Source organism: Mytilus edulis, chromosome 14 (genome assembly GCF_963676685.1).
Source record: "Mytilus edulis chromosome 14, xbMytEdul2.2, whole genome shotgun sequence".
NCBI lineage: Eukaryota > Metazoa > Mollusca > Bivalvia > Mytilida > Mytilidae > Mytilus > Mytilus edulis.
This window is the reverse complement of record NC_092357.1, coordinates 34,379,539-34,394,440: the sequence shown is the minus strand read 5'-3', so window position 1 is coordinate 34,394,440 and position 14,902 is coordinate 34,379,539. Positions and strand designations below refer to the sequence as shown.

Here is a 14,902-nt window from a genome sequence, read left to right as displayed (position 1 = left end):
GGAATTATCTCCACTTCTAAAAAAAAAGTTTTTTGATACCTTTATATATTCCTGTCTTCACCTCACCTATATATATTTTACCTATATTATCTAATGAAGCAGCCAAACACATTCTATTCTTTACTTACTTTATGAGCTGCCCAATGTAATGCTGTTCTACCTCCTTTGTCAGATCTATTAACCTGGGTCCCTGCTCGTAATAACAGCTCGGCACAATCCAGTCTATCAGCCAACACACAGAACATGAGAGGAGTCCGCCCAAACTGATCACCTGTATCTAATTCCTGAGTACTTGCTAAAATGGAATAAACAAAGGAAATAGTATTATCCTTATAAAATACTTTTATTAAACAAAATATGCAAGAATTGCTGTTGATGGCAGATTCAGTTTTGGAATATCTAATTCCTGAGTACTTGCTAAAATGGAATAAACAAAGGAAATAGTAAAAATATCATTCTCAACATTTAAATATTAAAGCATGCAAGAAATTTCTGTTGATGGCTGATTCTGTTTGGAAGTATCTGTGCTAAATCAAATGGCAGGAAGGTTTCTGAAAACCATGAAAACACAAAACAACAATTAGTCACTGGATAGACATAGGGAACAGTTGAATAAGTTAATAGTTTTAAAATGTTTATAACAAGTGAAACTGCAAGCTACTGCTCACTGATGATACCCCCGCCGCAAGTGGATAATATTAATAGTGTAAAAATATGCAAGTGTTCGGTAAACAGGAAGTTGTCAAGTGATGAATCTGAAAACACATCACACGGTATAGCTGACTTATATAAATCCTGAAACCAAATTTCAGAAATCCTTGTATTATAGTTCCTGAGAAAAATGTGATGAAAATTTTCAACTTGGCTATCATGTGTAAAATCATACAAGTGTTCGGTAAACAGGAAGTTGTCAAGTGATTAATCTGAAAACGCATCACACAGGATAGCTGACTTAGATAAATCCTGAAACCAAATTTCAGAAATCCTTGTATTGTAGTTCCTGAGAAAAATGCGACGAAAAATATTCATGGGACGGACGGACTGACTGACTGACGGAAGGACAGACAGAGGTAAAACAGTATACCCCCCCCCCCCCTTTTTTAAAGCAGGGGTATAATTACAGTGCTGATTTCAAGAATAATATTTTTCTGTTGTCGCTTAAGAAAAGTTTTATTCCTTTCAATGCAGGGCTCACACTACTTCAGAATTATAGGGAGAAGTGACTTCTCTTTTTGAAACTGATAGGGAGAAGTGGTGAGATTTGAAAGAGAAGTGCTCATTCGCGCGGTGCGCTACAATGTTTGGATTTTACAATAGTATAAAGGGCCATATGTAAATAATGTTCTTTTTATATTGTTCAATTCATATCTGAGTAAAAAAAATACAATTAAGTAACATTTGAAATTAAAAGTTGTTTAAGTTTTATTAAGGTTCTTGTGAGAAACTTATTCCAACTAAATATCTAGCACTAAAAAAAAAAATTATTTCAAAAAATGTAAAGAAATTATAATATATCATTATTACAATTTAATTAAAAATTATCTTGTGTATGAAATTCAGTGTTTCTCATAAAAAAAATATAAAAGTTATTAAGCTGGGCCATAATGTATTGAAATTAGTATAATAGTCTCAGAGTTAAGCAACTTTAATCAATAGTTTGAAACAATCCATAAAAAATATAGGGAATTATATACACCAACCAATTAGATGTAACCAAAAGTCTCTTAATGCGTGTGGAATGCGTAATTTTTCCCTTTGGGATCAATATTCTTCTGTCAGCTATTCCGTCCGTGCGTCCGTAGTAATTATTGTAAAAGTACGGATTTCGGTCATAGCTGGTCCGGTACAGATCCGTAGTTTAGAAATCGGTCAATGGCGGACGAATGCAAGAAAATTTACAAAAATAAACGATGTTTGACAAGTTATTTGAAAAGGAACATGACGTTTTTAATGCAATAAATGGATTAAAAATTTACTGGAGGCAACTTTTATCACGTTTAAATGAAGTAACAAACTTATTTTGCCGCCGAAATTTAGGCTGATGTACGTTTCCGAGTAACAAGCACCGGAACTTTCGAAAATGCATGAAGTGATAAAAAGTTGTATTTTTATCAAATAACCTGCTACACACTGCGAAGACAATGCTTCAACCTCTTTTCTAAAGATAATGAATCGTTTATGTTTGAATTTCTTTAATTATCAATAAAAAATTGATGTTTCATCAACTTGGTAAAAATTGAAAATGTCCGATGACGAAAGCGACTGAAAGCGAGTATCGTCAAGAACAGGGCGACTTGATTTCGCTTTTGGAGGTCGGGGAAAGCGAAGTGACGGTCGGGAAGGCGACTTCTTCGCCCAAGTCGCCTGGTAGCGTGAGCCCTGCAATGTTGATTATTTCAAACATAACTTGAGATCTGTCACATTTCAAGTAAATTTTACAAGACAGGAGGATCCTAATCTTTGGTTGTAATTGTTTTATTTCAAACAGGGACTTTGGTGTGGATGGCTTGTTTTTTAAAGTGTACGACTGTTAAATCTATGTATTGATGTTTCTTCACAGGGTAATAAAGAGTTATACATCTACCTACGAACAGTAAAAATTATACTGAGGTTTTGACATTTTAAGGCATTGGTCTCATTGAAATATACCCCTATCTTCTTTTATTTATTTTACAAACTAAAGCACCTACAGACTATTTGTTTGGCAAGTAAGGCTTTGTCTCCATTGACGGCAGCGACATGCATCTGTGTGACTCCTTCCAACTCCTGCTCTGCAATCTCTGCAACATTGTCCATCCCACCATTCTCCATCTAGAAACGAAAATTAAAACAGTTTACTTGGCTGTTCCAGATATATGGTAATCGCCTCTCATTAAATGTTTAATGAAGTGCCTTACCCCCCCCCCCCCCCTTTTTTTGATCAGCTGTTGATAATGTTGTAATATTTGATATCAGACTAAATTTCAATAGAATGAAAGTGTCTTTATTATTCTTATTCATATTGATTGGATGATGATTGTATAAAGAAGTGACAGTGCGAAAAAAGGCTGCAATGAACATGCATATTGTTGCACAGTGTCATATTTTCAATTTGGAACTGGCATAAATTTTATAACACAAGCTGAATAAAGAAATAAATAACAATTTTCTAAAACATACCCATACCATTGTGTATGTGTTATCTCTACAATCATGACAATATTTATGGCTAACTTTTTTTCTTTTTCTTGCATAAAAAAGTCAATATTTTACAGCCAGACAAGGAAATAATTTTAGTACAGGAAATTTCTTTGATAATATTTGCTCCATGACTGTAGTGAATAATTAATAAGTTACAAGTTCAAAGGAAAATATTGAATAGATTCTTGCTACATTGTAATATATTGATTTCATCATATTAAACATATATTATTAGTGTCAAATAAATTACATACACTGTAACAAAATTAATATACATGGTATATATTTATGTTTAAAATTTTATGTATTTAAAAGACAATGGCACACGCCAATAAGGCACTAACAACTGAAGGTTGGCCAAGACGGCCATTACGTAACCAAATATTGACAATTTTTTGCATTTACACAAAACAGGAATTACCGATTGTCATGCGATATAGGTGTCAAAGTACGTCTAAAGATTGCCAATTATAATAAGGTGTATGTGTATTGTCCGTATTTAATATCTCTATATCTTCCCTCATCAGATCATTGTCAGCGAGGTTTTGTCAAATTCAAGATTTAAAATTAAGATAATAATCTTGGTGTCTTTTAATTTATAAAACCCACCTTAAACTTAAGACCTAACATGACTAAAAGAGCATGAATAAGTTGTACATGAATATATCTAAGTTTATAAATATGTATGTATAGAATTGTGTAACATTGTAAGGACCAGTACTGTCCTAAGAGCCTCAGAAATTCAAAGTTGGAAGATTTTCAAACTTTTCATTAAATATTATATCTTAACATGTAACAGTTTTTTGTTATCATTCAAACAATGTTACCAAAACTTTGAATTGCTTTCATATTTCTAATGAAAATTTTGCTTTTGGACATTCAAAGAAGATTAACCAAATGTCTACATACATGTATTTATTAACTCTTTATGCTCTTGGATTGTTTATCAAAACTTACATTTAAGTTTAGTTTCATTGGTGAACATGGGGAAAGATTATTTTACATGTATCTTGCTTGTTAGTTTACTGGCATGTGTTTTCACACCAAAAAGCTATTCTTCTGTGGTTGAAGCCAAAAAAGTCCCAAACATCTTTTATTTTTTTATATTTACCTGTGTCACCCCGGGGCCCTCTGCCCCCATCACTGATGTCATCTCATTTCCTGTAACCTATAAAAACAAGGGAATCTAATTATATTCAATATAGATATAAAATAATTAAAAACATTCTACTCTGCTTTCTAATAAAAAAGTTTCTCACAAAAATAATTTATACAAAGAATGAAGATCATGAATAAGGTTCCAACTGCCCCTCAGGCAATGTTGACTGGTTATTCGTAGACCCCTTTTCATCATACAATGTATACCTTTTTGTCATGTTTGTAGCTCTTCCCAATGTTTTGAAATAAGTGGTCTAATTAGTTGAACTACTGTATCACTGCACCCTATCAACAATGATCAAGACTGAGGTTGCAAGTGAATCTAACGCATGGAAGATTTGGATTATTTCAATTAACGACAATATAGTATTTTCATGTCAAGTTTTTGTCTCATTTATTAATGTACAACTACTCCACACCTTGATTTATATATAAAATTCTTTAGAAATCTAACCTTCAAAATCAAGAAAAGACATGATGCATCTATTGCATTTTTTTCAAAACCTTAATCCTTAGACACATCTTTAATTCATTCTACAACTTTCTTTGTATCACTTTTACTCAAGCATATTTTAAATATCTAACAACGTCAAACAAAACTTGCAAGAGTGTGTCTTTATTTGGTTATAAAATTATCTAACTACATACATTGTACATATAAACAAAAGAACAAAAATGACCTAAAAAACCCATAACAACTTTTATTGATGTTATTCCCATATCTCTTAAGAAACTAAATATTAGTCAAGTTCATTTAAATTTTTCCAATAAATGTTTTTATGAAGTCAAGTAGAAAGAGATATGTTTATCAAATATACAGTCAATATTTAAACATTGTGCCTTTGTTCATGTCGTTCATAAACAAACACGACCATTCATTAATGAACTGGGTCAATATTTATACAGCTTTAACATAAGTTACAGCCCAAAAGAAAAAGTTTAATTAAGCAGGTCCAATAATTATATGTTTTAAGATTCCAACTCAACCTTTGAGTATAAGTCCTACGATTACATGCTCCATACATGTCTATAAAATTAATTTTATAAATAATAAGGAATACCCCATGTGTTTGAATTATTTTGAGATTTAACAATAAATAAATTCAAGAAATAATTCTTTTCAATTTCATTCTATTTCAAAAGTAAGTGGAATTTGGGATATAGGGGGTAATTATAAAATTTAAGGCAAAATAAAAATCTATGTGTGGTTCCAATTACCCTACCTACAATGTACATGTACTCTACTTTTTAATCTTAATAATACTAATAGCCTATCATAAAGATTTTTTTTGTCATTTTTCATTACGCACATACATGTAGTCAGAATGTTGCTCCAGTCCAATATACGTGTAATATATCTACCTTAACTTTTTTTTTAAGATATATATGGACCATAATTTGGTATTCGGCCTTTGGTTTCTTTTTGTATCCTTTTTTATAAGTTCTAAAATTTTAACTTTTATTTTGTGGGTTGTGTTGGTATTAGAATAGTATGAATGGAACAATTGAGTTTTTCGAGAAAAAATTAATACATTTTGATTCACAGTTTACGTGACAGGAAACCAAACAGGAAACCAATCTTTATTTTCTTTATTTTGCACAATATAATTCAAAAGGCATAAATAAACACCATTACTAGTGTTACTTGCTTCATGTTAATATTTAAAATCTATTTTCAATGTTATATTAAAGGTTTTTTTACAGGAAACCATACGAAACCGAAAGCATTTTTTTAGTTTTATTTTATTGCAAAATCTGCTTAAAATAATCTGAACAGTATACTTTTTCTTAAAATCCATCTTAAATGTAACAGTATTATAAAACTCCTAAATATGTGCTTGTTTTGAAAACAATTAGTACAATTTATTCAGAATTTTCCATATTTTCTTCATTGATACAGGATACCATAATTGTTGTATCTTGATGTTTTGGCCAAAAAAATATATTTATATTTGGTTTTGAAATTCCAGTTATACAAAATTTATTCCAAATCATTGGCAATGTAAAATTCTTTAAATCCAGTAAAGAAAAAAACTTTTAACTTGCAATTAAAATCTTTAAAATAGGCACCATGTGATATTTGTGACCTGTACACCATCTACATGGTTTCCACATTTTAACCTACTTTAGTGGGCTAAAATCAATAAAGTACTTCCTTTCAAGTCATGCCTGGTAAAAGTTTACTTTTCCTTTGACAAGTTTATTGCGTTTCTGAAAAGTGTTTGCAGAACATGAATAAAAAAAAATAATTAAAAATTGTGACAAAGTTACCAACTTTGTACATTCCTAGTGTAACGGTATATTAACATGCATTTTTCATTTAATTATCTTTATTCACCTAAAATATCCAGTAATATTTACTGCTGAAGCAAAATCAATCCAACGAACATCGGCACCATGATAAGAGACGTAATTTCGATTGAATTTTCCAAGGACCCTTTACATCGTTATTAGGAAACGTAGTGTGTTTAAACGTCGGTCAAATTTGAAATCGATTTTGTCAAGTCATTGGGCATTTATTTTCACACAAGATCGTATGTAACATTATGCACATAGGAATAATAATAGACCCCCGGCGCAATCTCTTTGAAAATTGTATTTTCCTTTTTTATACAAGTCGAAACAAGTCTACAGATTATGTTTGCTAACATCCCGTTGGAAACAAAAACAATGTTTAGAACTAGTATATCGTATGTCCGGCTGTAAGGGCGTGATCACATGTTAGTCACATGTTTCACGTATGACCGGAAATGATTAGAACTTAAGGACAAAAACAATTTTAATAAATAACTGGACTAAAATTGTTTCGTGTGAAATGTAACGCATAACGATAACGTCATTTTCTTACTTAATTATTACGAAGATCAAAACAAGAATGTAAATCATCTCTGATTTACCTGTTTGAACATCTCGCGAGAGTTCATATTTGCATATTGTTTTTAAGAATTCTATTACAACAAAGCAGATTACATCATCTAAAATTTGCGTTACGAAATCGGACACAAAAATCACGCCACTGTTCTTACATCTGCTACATAAATACTTATAGTTCTCGGCATTTTCTTCTCACTATTCTTATTGGTCGATGTTCTTTGTTATTTGAAAGCAAAAGTTACGAATTTGCCGGTGACGATTATCTATAAATCAGTCAGCGTTATGCTCTTCGGAAGCAAAAAGTAACGCGAGAAACGACACAAAAATACGGTTCTAGAATCTTTGAAATTCGTATATTTCAATTTTTTTTCTAGGGAAGAGTAGCATACATTTGTATGTTAATAAAAATAATGGCATCTTTAGATGTAGTTACAACTTTTCTTACAGTAATTCAAATTTTATCACTTTTCTATAGTTATAGGAAACGGAGCCCAATAGCAAATTATGGTCCATATACATGTAACTGGAACCACACTGTGACCATGGTGACAAATACTATCTGTTTTGGCCTAAGAATGTTGAATATCAGAGGTAATACATCATAGTCCCCAAGGGTATCATCTGACAAGTACTTCAATACTGACACAGTTAAGCTTATACATTTTGCCTGTAATTTCAGTTTAAATGTAATAAGCTTATTATGTATTGTAGCATCAAGATTTGTATAAAGGTGCAGAAATTTCGAACAGGGTTTGCTGTCTCTGTTTATCAGTATCTTCATAACTGTTTTAAGAAACAGCAACTTCATAACTCTTTCAATTTCTCATTATTCTTTAGAAAAATGCCCTCAAATATCAAATATATGATTTTTTAAGTAAAAAAAAAGATATTTTTTTAAGATTTTGTTATTTAGAATGCTCTCTATCATTGTTTACAGAAAGGATGGCAAAGAATGACAATTTTGCTTCACTTGTACAAATATTGCATTATAACAATCAAACCATTTCATCAACAGTTCTGTAAATGTAGGTTCTACATGAACAACATGCACAGAAAAGTTCTACCATCTCCATAACTTTCCACAGGAAGTGAAGGAGGCATCATACTACCTCAGCAGCAAATATATACCTTTTCACAAATGGTTATTATTCAGAGCTATCTCAATCTGTTTTATATATATATAAAATGTATATTGCTACAAATGTGCAAACATTGACCAATTACTGATAGTAATTAACAAACTTTTCATAAATAACTGATAAAACTTCTGAAATTTTACTTTACCTATAATTTGCACATGATTTATATGAAACAGACTTTAACAAGATCACCTAAAAATAGAACACTGATAAAAGATAGGTAGTTGATAAATAAAAAATAGACAGAAAGCAATAATCATATCCTTGTCTACCAGCAAATAACATGAGTAACAACCATCAACAGTTAACTTTTTAACTAATCCGAACTTAAGAAAATTAGTTGAAGAATTTGTTATAATATATATATATATGTATATAAAACTTGTTTTCAATTAAATTGATAAAAGCTATATATTCATGATATTTTCTTAAAAAAAAAATTAATACAAAAAAAATCTTCCTCTTTTCAAATTACAAAATGTCCAATTTGGATGCACGTGGCAGAATTGGAACACTTTTTTCTTTTTTATATTTAATTTAGAAACATCCAAAATTTGTAATTTCTTATTCATGTATATTTTTAAATTAACTTCAAAGCTCATAGTCAAATCTTAATCTATTGAAATAAAGGATAAAAATCTAATGTTTTGAATAATCCACATAACCTAAAATGATGTCACACTTAACTCTTAGGTTCACCCTACTCTTATAATTACTGTCCCTATTTTCCATACAACATATTAATAGTAACTTTTATATATGTATGGTATGCTTCAAAGAGACAATAAAAAAAAATTAGTCTAAAAAATTCGGGTTTGATAAAGGGGACAAACTCAGTTCCTAACCCCTACATGTACATGTAACAACCAGAAGAAATAATTAAAAATTAAGACAATACAATGTACATTCAAAGTTGACCTCTACATTGTACCTTCACTTAATTCAACTACTTGTTAGATGTTAAGCATTTCAAAAACAATTACAAAACTTAAAATCTATGTGCTACATGTGCTAGTTGTAGTATTGTTCCGATGATCGGAATAAGTCGGAAATCAGTTGGTTGGGCCTGGCGATGTCGATAATCGATTGGGATTTTGTTTAATCGATTGTCGTTAAAGTTTCCGTACTTTTAGCTAATCAACTTCCGGTCCGTTTGAGGTTTGCATTTTATATGCGCAGTCAAACAAATAATAACAAAATATATCAGGATCGATGACAATAACAATGTCAAACATCCTATAATTAAAGACATAACCTATTTCTTTTTTTATAAACGTTAACGTTACAAATGCATTGACTATAAATATTTGCAGATTGATGGAATGTTGTTTAAAATTAATAACTTTGTATGAAATACTTTCTTTCAGTACCGGTACTTGTTACTTGAGAGCGTACATAACATCATTCTGATTTTAGACAATATAATTTCATTGCTTCATTAGAACGTGTTGCAAATTGCCTTTTATTAATGTTTTATCCAATTGAAGCATCGAAAACGTCATATTCCTTTCCAAATTGCTTGCCAAACATCGTTTAATTTTTGTAAATTTTTCGAAATTTGTCCGCCATATTGAAAGATATACTAATCACAAATCGGATACGGTCCAACTATGTAATAATTCCGCATTCTTGCAATTATAAGTTCAGACGCACGAATGACACAATTGTTAATGTGAATGATCACAAAAGTGAAAAAAAGCATTGCCATTCTACACGAATTAACAGACATTGGCTTAATACCAATAAAATTGAGAATGGAAATGGGGAATGTGTCAAAGAGACAACAACTCGCCCAAATAAAAAACAACAGCAGAGGGTCACCAACAGGTCTTCAATGTAGCGAGAAATTCCCGCACCCGGAGGCGTCCTTCAGCTGGCCCCTAAACAAATACATGTATATACTAGTCCAGTGATAATGAACGCCATACTAATATCCAAATTGTACACAAGAAACTAAAATTAAAATAATACAAGACTAACAAAGGCCAGAGGCTCCTGACTTGGGACAGGCGCAAAAAAGCGGCGGGGTTAAACATGTTTGTGAGATCTCAACCCTCCCCCTATACCTCTAACCAATGTAGTAAAGTAAACGCATAACAATACGCACATTAAAATTCAGTTCAAGAGAAATCCGAGTCTGATGTCAGAAGATGTAACCAAAGAAAATAAACAAAATGACAATAATACATAAATAACAACAGACTACTCTTTGTTTACTGTATATTTTATAATGCAAATGCATTGTTTTATATTTTTCTGTTAATCTTAAATTTCTTAAAGTTAAAAACTTTATACATCTTTTCTTAAAATTAAAAAGCATTCAAATGTTTATACAGCTATGTTATTGAAATTGTATTGTGAGTTACATATAGTACACCATTAAAATTTAGAAATGTTAGTGTCACTGTTGGTAATTTATGTTGTAATTATGAGATAAAATATGTTCAATATGAATCTTGATTCTTATATTAATTCATTGTTTTAACTGCTAAATAAATAGTTATCAAAGGTACCAGGATTATAATTTACATTGTAATACACCAGAATATGAAAAGGAAACAAAAGATCAAATATGAATATATAAACTCTGCAATGATATGGAATATACACATTAGACATGTACAATAAGACTAAATGCATGATTTCATTTAAAAAAGGGCAAGAAATTATGATGCGATTATAACCGATAGTCGGTTGGTTGCTGTCAACCGATTGTAATAGATAATCGGTTGGTAATTTCAACCGATTATCCAACACTAGCTAGTTGTCAACTTCATCATGTTTATTATAAATAAAGAAAGCTTGCGAAAAGTTTTGTTAAAGCTTGTAAAAATTAATCAGTTTCTACTCACACTTTTAGAAATATTAAAAATGAAAAACACCAACGTCACTAAACATCATTATTAATTAAATTTCATACAGAAACAGCAAGATTTTAATTTATCGGTCAGAAAAAAACAATAATTATTACACTTACATGTACAGATGAATCTTTACATGTTTTTAATTCAAGTGTTAATATCAACCCCATTACTCTAAATTAGGAAAATAAACAAATAAAACCTGAGCAGCATTACTGATCAAAATCAATCTTACTTGCATTATTTTGTACATGACTTACACATCCATTAAACATGACTAAGTCATGAAAGACTAAGTCACTAACTGAACTCACAAATACACTATGTCTCCTGAAGAACAAATTAGAATGAGAGAGTCTCTCTGAAATCAGGAACAATGTGTGTACAATTTCTAATTCAATGTTATAAATACTAAGCAAAACATACAGTTAATTTAGAAATAGTTATTTTTAAACCTGCAAGAACTGATGTTTCACTCCTAATTCATACTCTGCTATACACATGTATGTGGCAAATATCGATTTAGACATTTTATAAGAATAATGATCATGTAGTGAGATAATCGTTGCAAGTTAATTTCTGCTGTGATTCCTTGTTTAATAAATTTGGAATCCAACTTTTGTTGATCAGGAATGTCCAATGGAACAAACTGAAGAGAAATTGTAAACTTAATTTCCAGATCTCATGTCAGGATCTTTCATAATAAGGGCCATCACAGTCAAATCATACAATAACTGCCAATCATGCCTAATTTAAAGTCCTTTAAAATCTGACAAAGATTAAGTCAAAGAGGAAGCTAGTAGCTATAGTAGTTATATACATTGCAGTGGCGGATCCAGGGGGAGGGTTCCGGGGGTTGGAACCCCCCCTTTTTTTTGACGATCAATGCATTTGAATGGGGACATATAGTTGGAACCCCCCCCCCCCCCCCCCCCCCCCCCCCATTGTCCTGGGTTGGGAACCACCCCTTTTTAAAATGGCTGGATCCGCCCCTGCATTGTAAATCCTTGGTCCCTTGCTGTTACATAAAAAAAGGTTGAATATAATAGTGTGCAATAGTGAATAAAGCCCTCAAAATCCTAGCTTAAACCCTGTATGTGCACAATAAAATAAAAGGACTCAGCCAATTAAAGGTCACTCATTTGTCATTATATACTTTAAAATATTCTTAAACATACATTTTGACATGTTTGAGATATATGTTCAAACTCTAGTTGTAAATACATGAAATATATCCTGTAATCTGTACCGTACAGTGTACATACATGTACATGTACATTGTAGTTACATGTACAATGACAATGTAGATAGTTATTGGTGGTGGGTGGATATGCTTTGCATGTACTAACTTAAGTGGTACATTTGTGTAATTATACCAGATCTCAATATTTTTAACACAAATATTAACTTAATAATTTATTTTATTTTCAAAGGATTTAAAATTAAATGACAAAATGTCCAAATGCAATATATATGTTAAAAAAATTCAATGGACTTTAATACGCATTTGTTGTGTTACAATTATTCAAATTAATATAAAAATAGCTACAGTAGTAACTATCAAAATGTTCAGATTATTGCTACTATTACTGACTTCGTCATCTTCCGAAATGTAAAAAAATAATAATCCACAAACTGGTGAAAGTGCTCGATAACTTAATAATAATTAAATAATCTATGTGATTACTGAGATTAATTGGATTACCTGTGTGTCCGTCACAATATTGTCACCCATGAACACCTCAGGGTGGAGTATAATGTTATTCTTTCACGGGTGAATGAGTTAATCTTTTACACTCCGTGGCACATGTCGAACCGCCATATTGTTGTGCATAGAAACCAAACTAGTCGATAAGACGGCAATTCTGATTGGATGATTTTAAATGGCGGCAATTTTGTAAATTATCATTTTATAAGGAATTTTATGGAGGAGGGGGGGGTAAAACATTTCGTCTTGAATTTTTTTAATTGTAATCTCTGTCCTGCCTTTTTTTTACTCAAAACTCCTGTCCTGTCTTTTTCCCTCTAAATAAATAATTTCATCCTAGCTCTTCCCCTAAAAATCAAAAGGTAGCTAGCTCTCTTAGGGACTCTTTAATAGTCATTGTTAAAAAAAAAAATTTAAACTTTTTGTGAAAAAGACACGAAGGGCTGTTGCAATTTTATTTCGGACAACCATTTTTTTAGCGACAAGTCTAAAACAAGATTTTCTTTCAATTTTAGCATTACATATACATAGTGGCAGCTGAGGGTAAAAAAAAACAAATTATTTTTATCTCTAAAAACTGGAAACAAACTTTTTTCTACAAAAAAATCCATAGCCCCCCTCCCAAATCAAATGGTTGCTGCCTAACAGCCATTTGATTTTTAGGGGTGGGCCTGGCTAGGACAGGAGATTTTAGTTAAAAAAAAAAAGCAGGATGAGACACTTTACAAAAAGGCAAGTCGCATGATGAACATCTATATAAAAAAATTAAGTCAATATACTAAGAAGAAAAAAAACTCACAGACGACCGAATAGAGTGATTTTTTTTAAAGTCTGGATCGAGCTATAGGGTGCATGGGTCCAGAGTTTGTGGCCGAAGAGGGTCAGTGTTATACCATAATTAAGAAATTTGAAACGACGATTTTTTTAGCCGTTATTTATGCATCAGTATATTAACAATGATTTAACTTGCACATAAAATACATTATTAAGGAAGTTTCAACAAAAAATGAGTTGGCTTTCAAGATTAAATCAAAATGGGGGAAGTCAATATAAAATCATTGTAAAATTCAAGCCTTACACTATAAATCAACCAACGCAGACAGTGCAGCAGAGCTAGGACTCTTAATATAAGAAATGGAAAACAAGTGTCGTATTCCTGACTTGGTACAGACACAGGCATTTTTCGAAAGATAGCTTGGAAAATGTCGACTTAAACAAGGTGATAATATATATAGCTTATATATAGTAACTGAATGAGTTATAACCTCATACCCGTAGCCAGGGGGGGTTCGAGGGGTTCGGACGAACCCCCCCTTGAAAACTAATAAGCACTGTTAAAGTCGATGTTCTGTTCGAATTGTGACTGTTAAAGTCGAGTTTGTGAGTCAAACGAACCCCCCTTTGGAAAATCCTGGCTACGGGCCTGAACCTCCAACTTATAATTAATTGTATGTTAATTTTGTATAGTTCAAAAAGATTTCAATGCATGTCTATATCATTATTGATATACTAGTTATTTAATAAGCGTGGTGGAAGATGCGGATCCAGGTTTTTGAAAAGGGACAGACCGTTTGGTTCAGTGGAACCGATACAAAGACTTGAATAACCACAGTGAAAGTATGTTGAGAATTAAACTTGCGACATTACAACATAACATTTTCCCTCTGTGAACTTTCCATATATGATTTAGCATCCGCATATCGATGAAAACAATTCCTAGTTGAATAATAAGATATTTCAGAGCTTGCTTTTCTATGATTGTTATTTACATCAAAGCTACTTAAACAAGGGTCTGCATGGAATGTAAAATCAAAGGCTTGTTTGAATAGCAGGGTCGTCAAGTAGGTTACTTAATTATCCTTAAAAAAATCGAAAAATTTGTGAAAAGAATGACCAACATGTCTTATAAAAAGCAATAAAAAAACTAACAGAAGAATTAAATTGCGAATAAAGCCGATTAAGGAATAATTAACGACTAAGAA

At 31.4% G+C, this 14,902-nt stretch overlaps 1 protein-coding gene across 1 annotated transcript in view; it reads right to left on the bottom strand.

The window, feature by feature from the left end:
- Positions 1-13,058, bottom strand: part of LOC139502980 (inversin-like) — a 70,381-nt gene extending 57,323 nt beyond the window's left edge. The window contains exons 1-4 of the mRNA XM_071292652.1: positions 12,918-13,058; positions 4,292-4,348; positions 2,691-2,811; positions 129-295 (exon numbers count right to left, since the gene is read on the bottom strand). Of these exons, the coding sequence (XP_071148753.1) occupies positions 129-295; positions 2,691-2,811; positions 4,292-4,348; positions 12,918-12,947 (375 nt within the window). The 5' untranslated portion in view covers positions 12,948-13,058. The remainder of the gene's footprint in view (positions 1-128; positions 296-2,690; positions 2,812-4,291; positions 4,349-12,917) is intronic.
- Between the last annotated feature and the right edge of the window lie 1,844 nt (positions 13,059-14,902).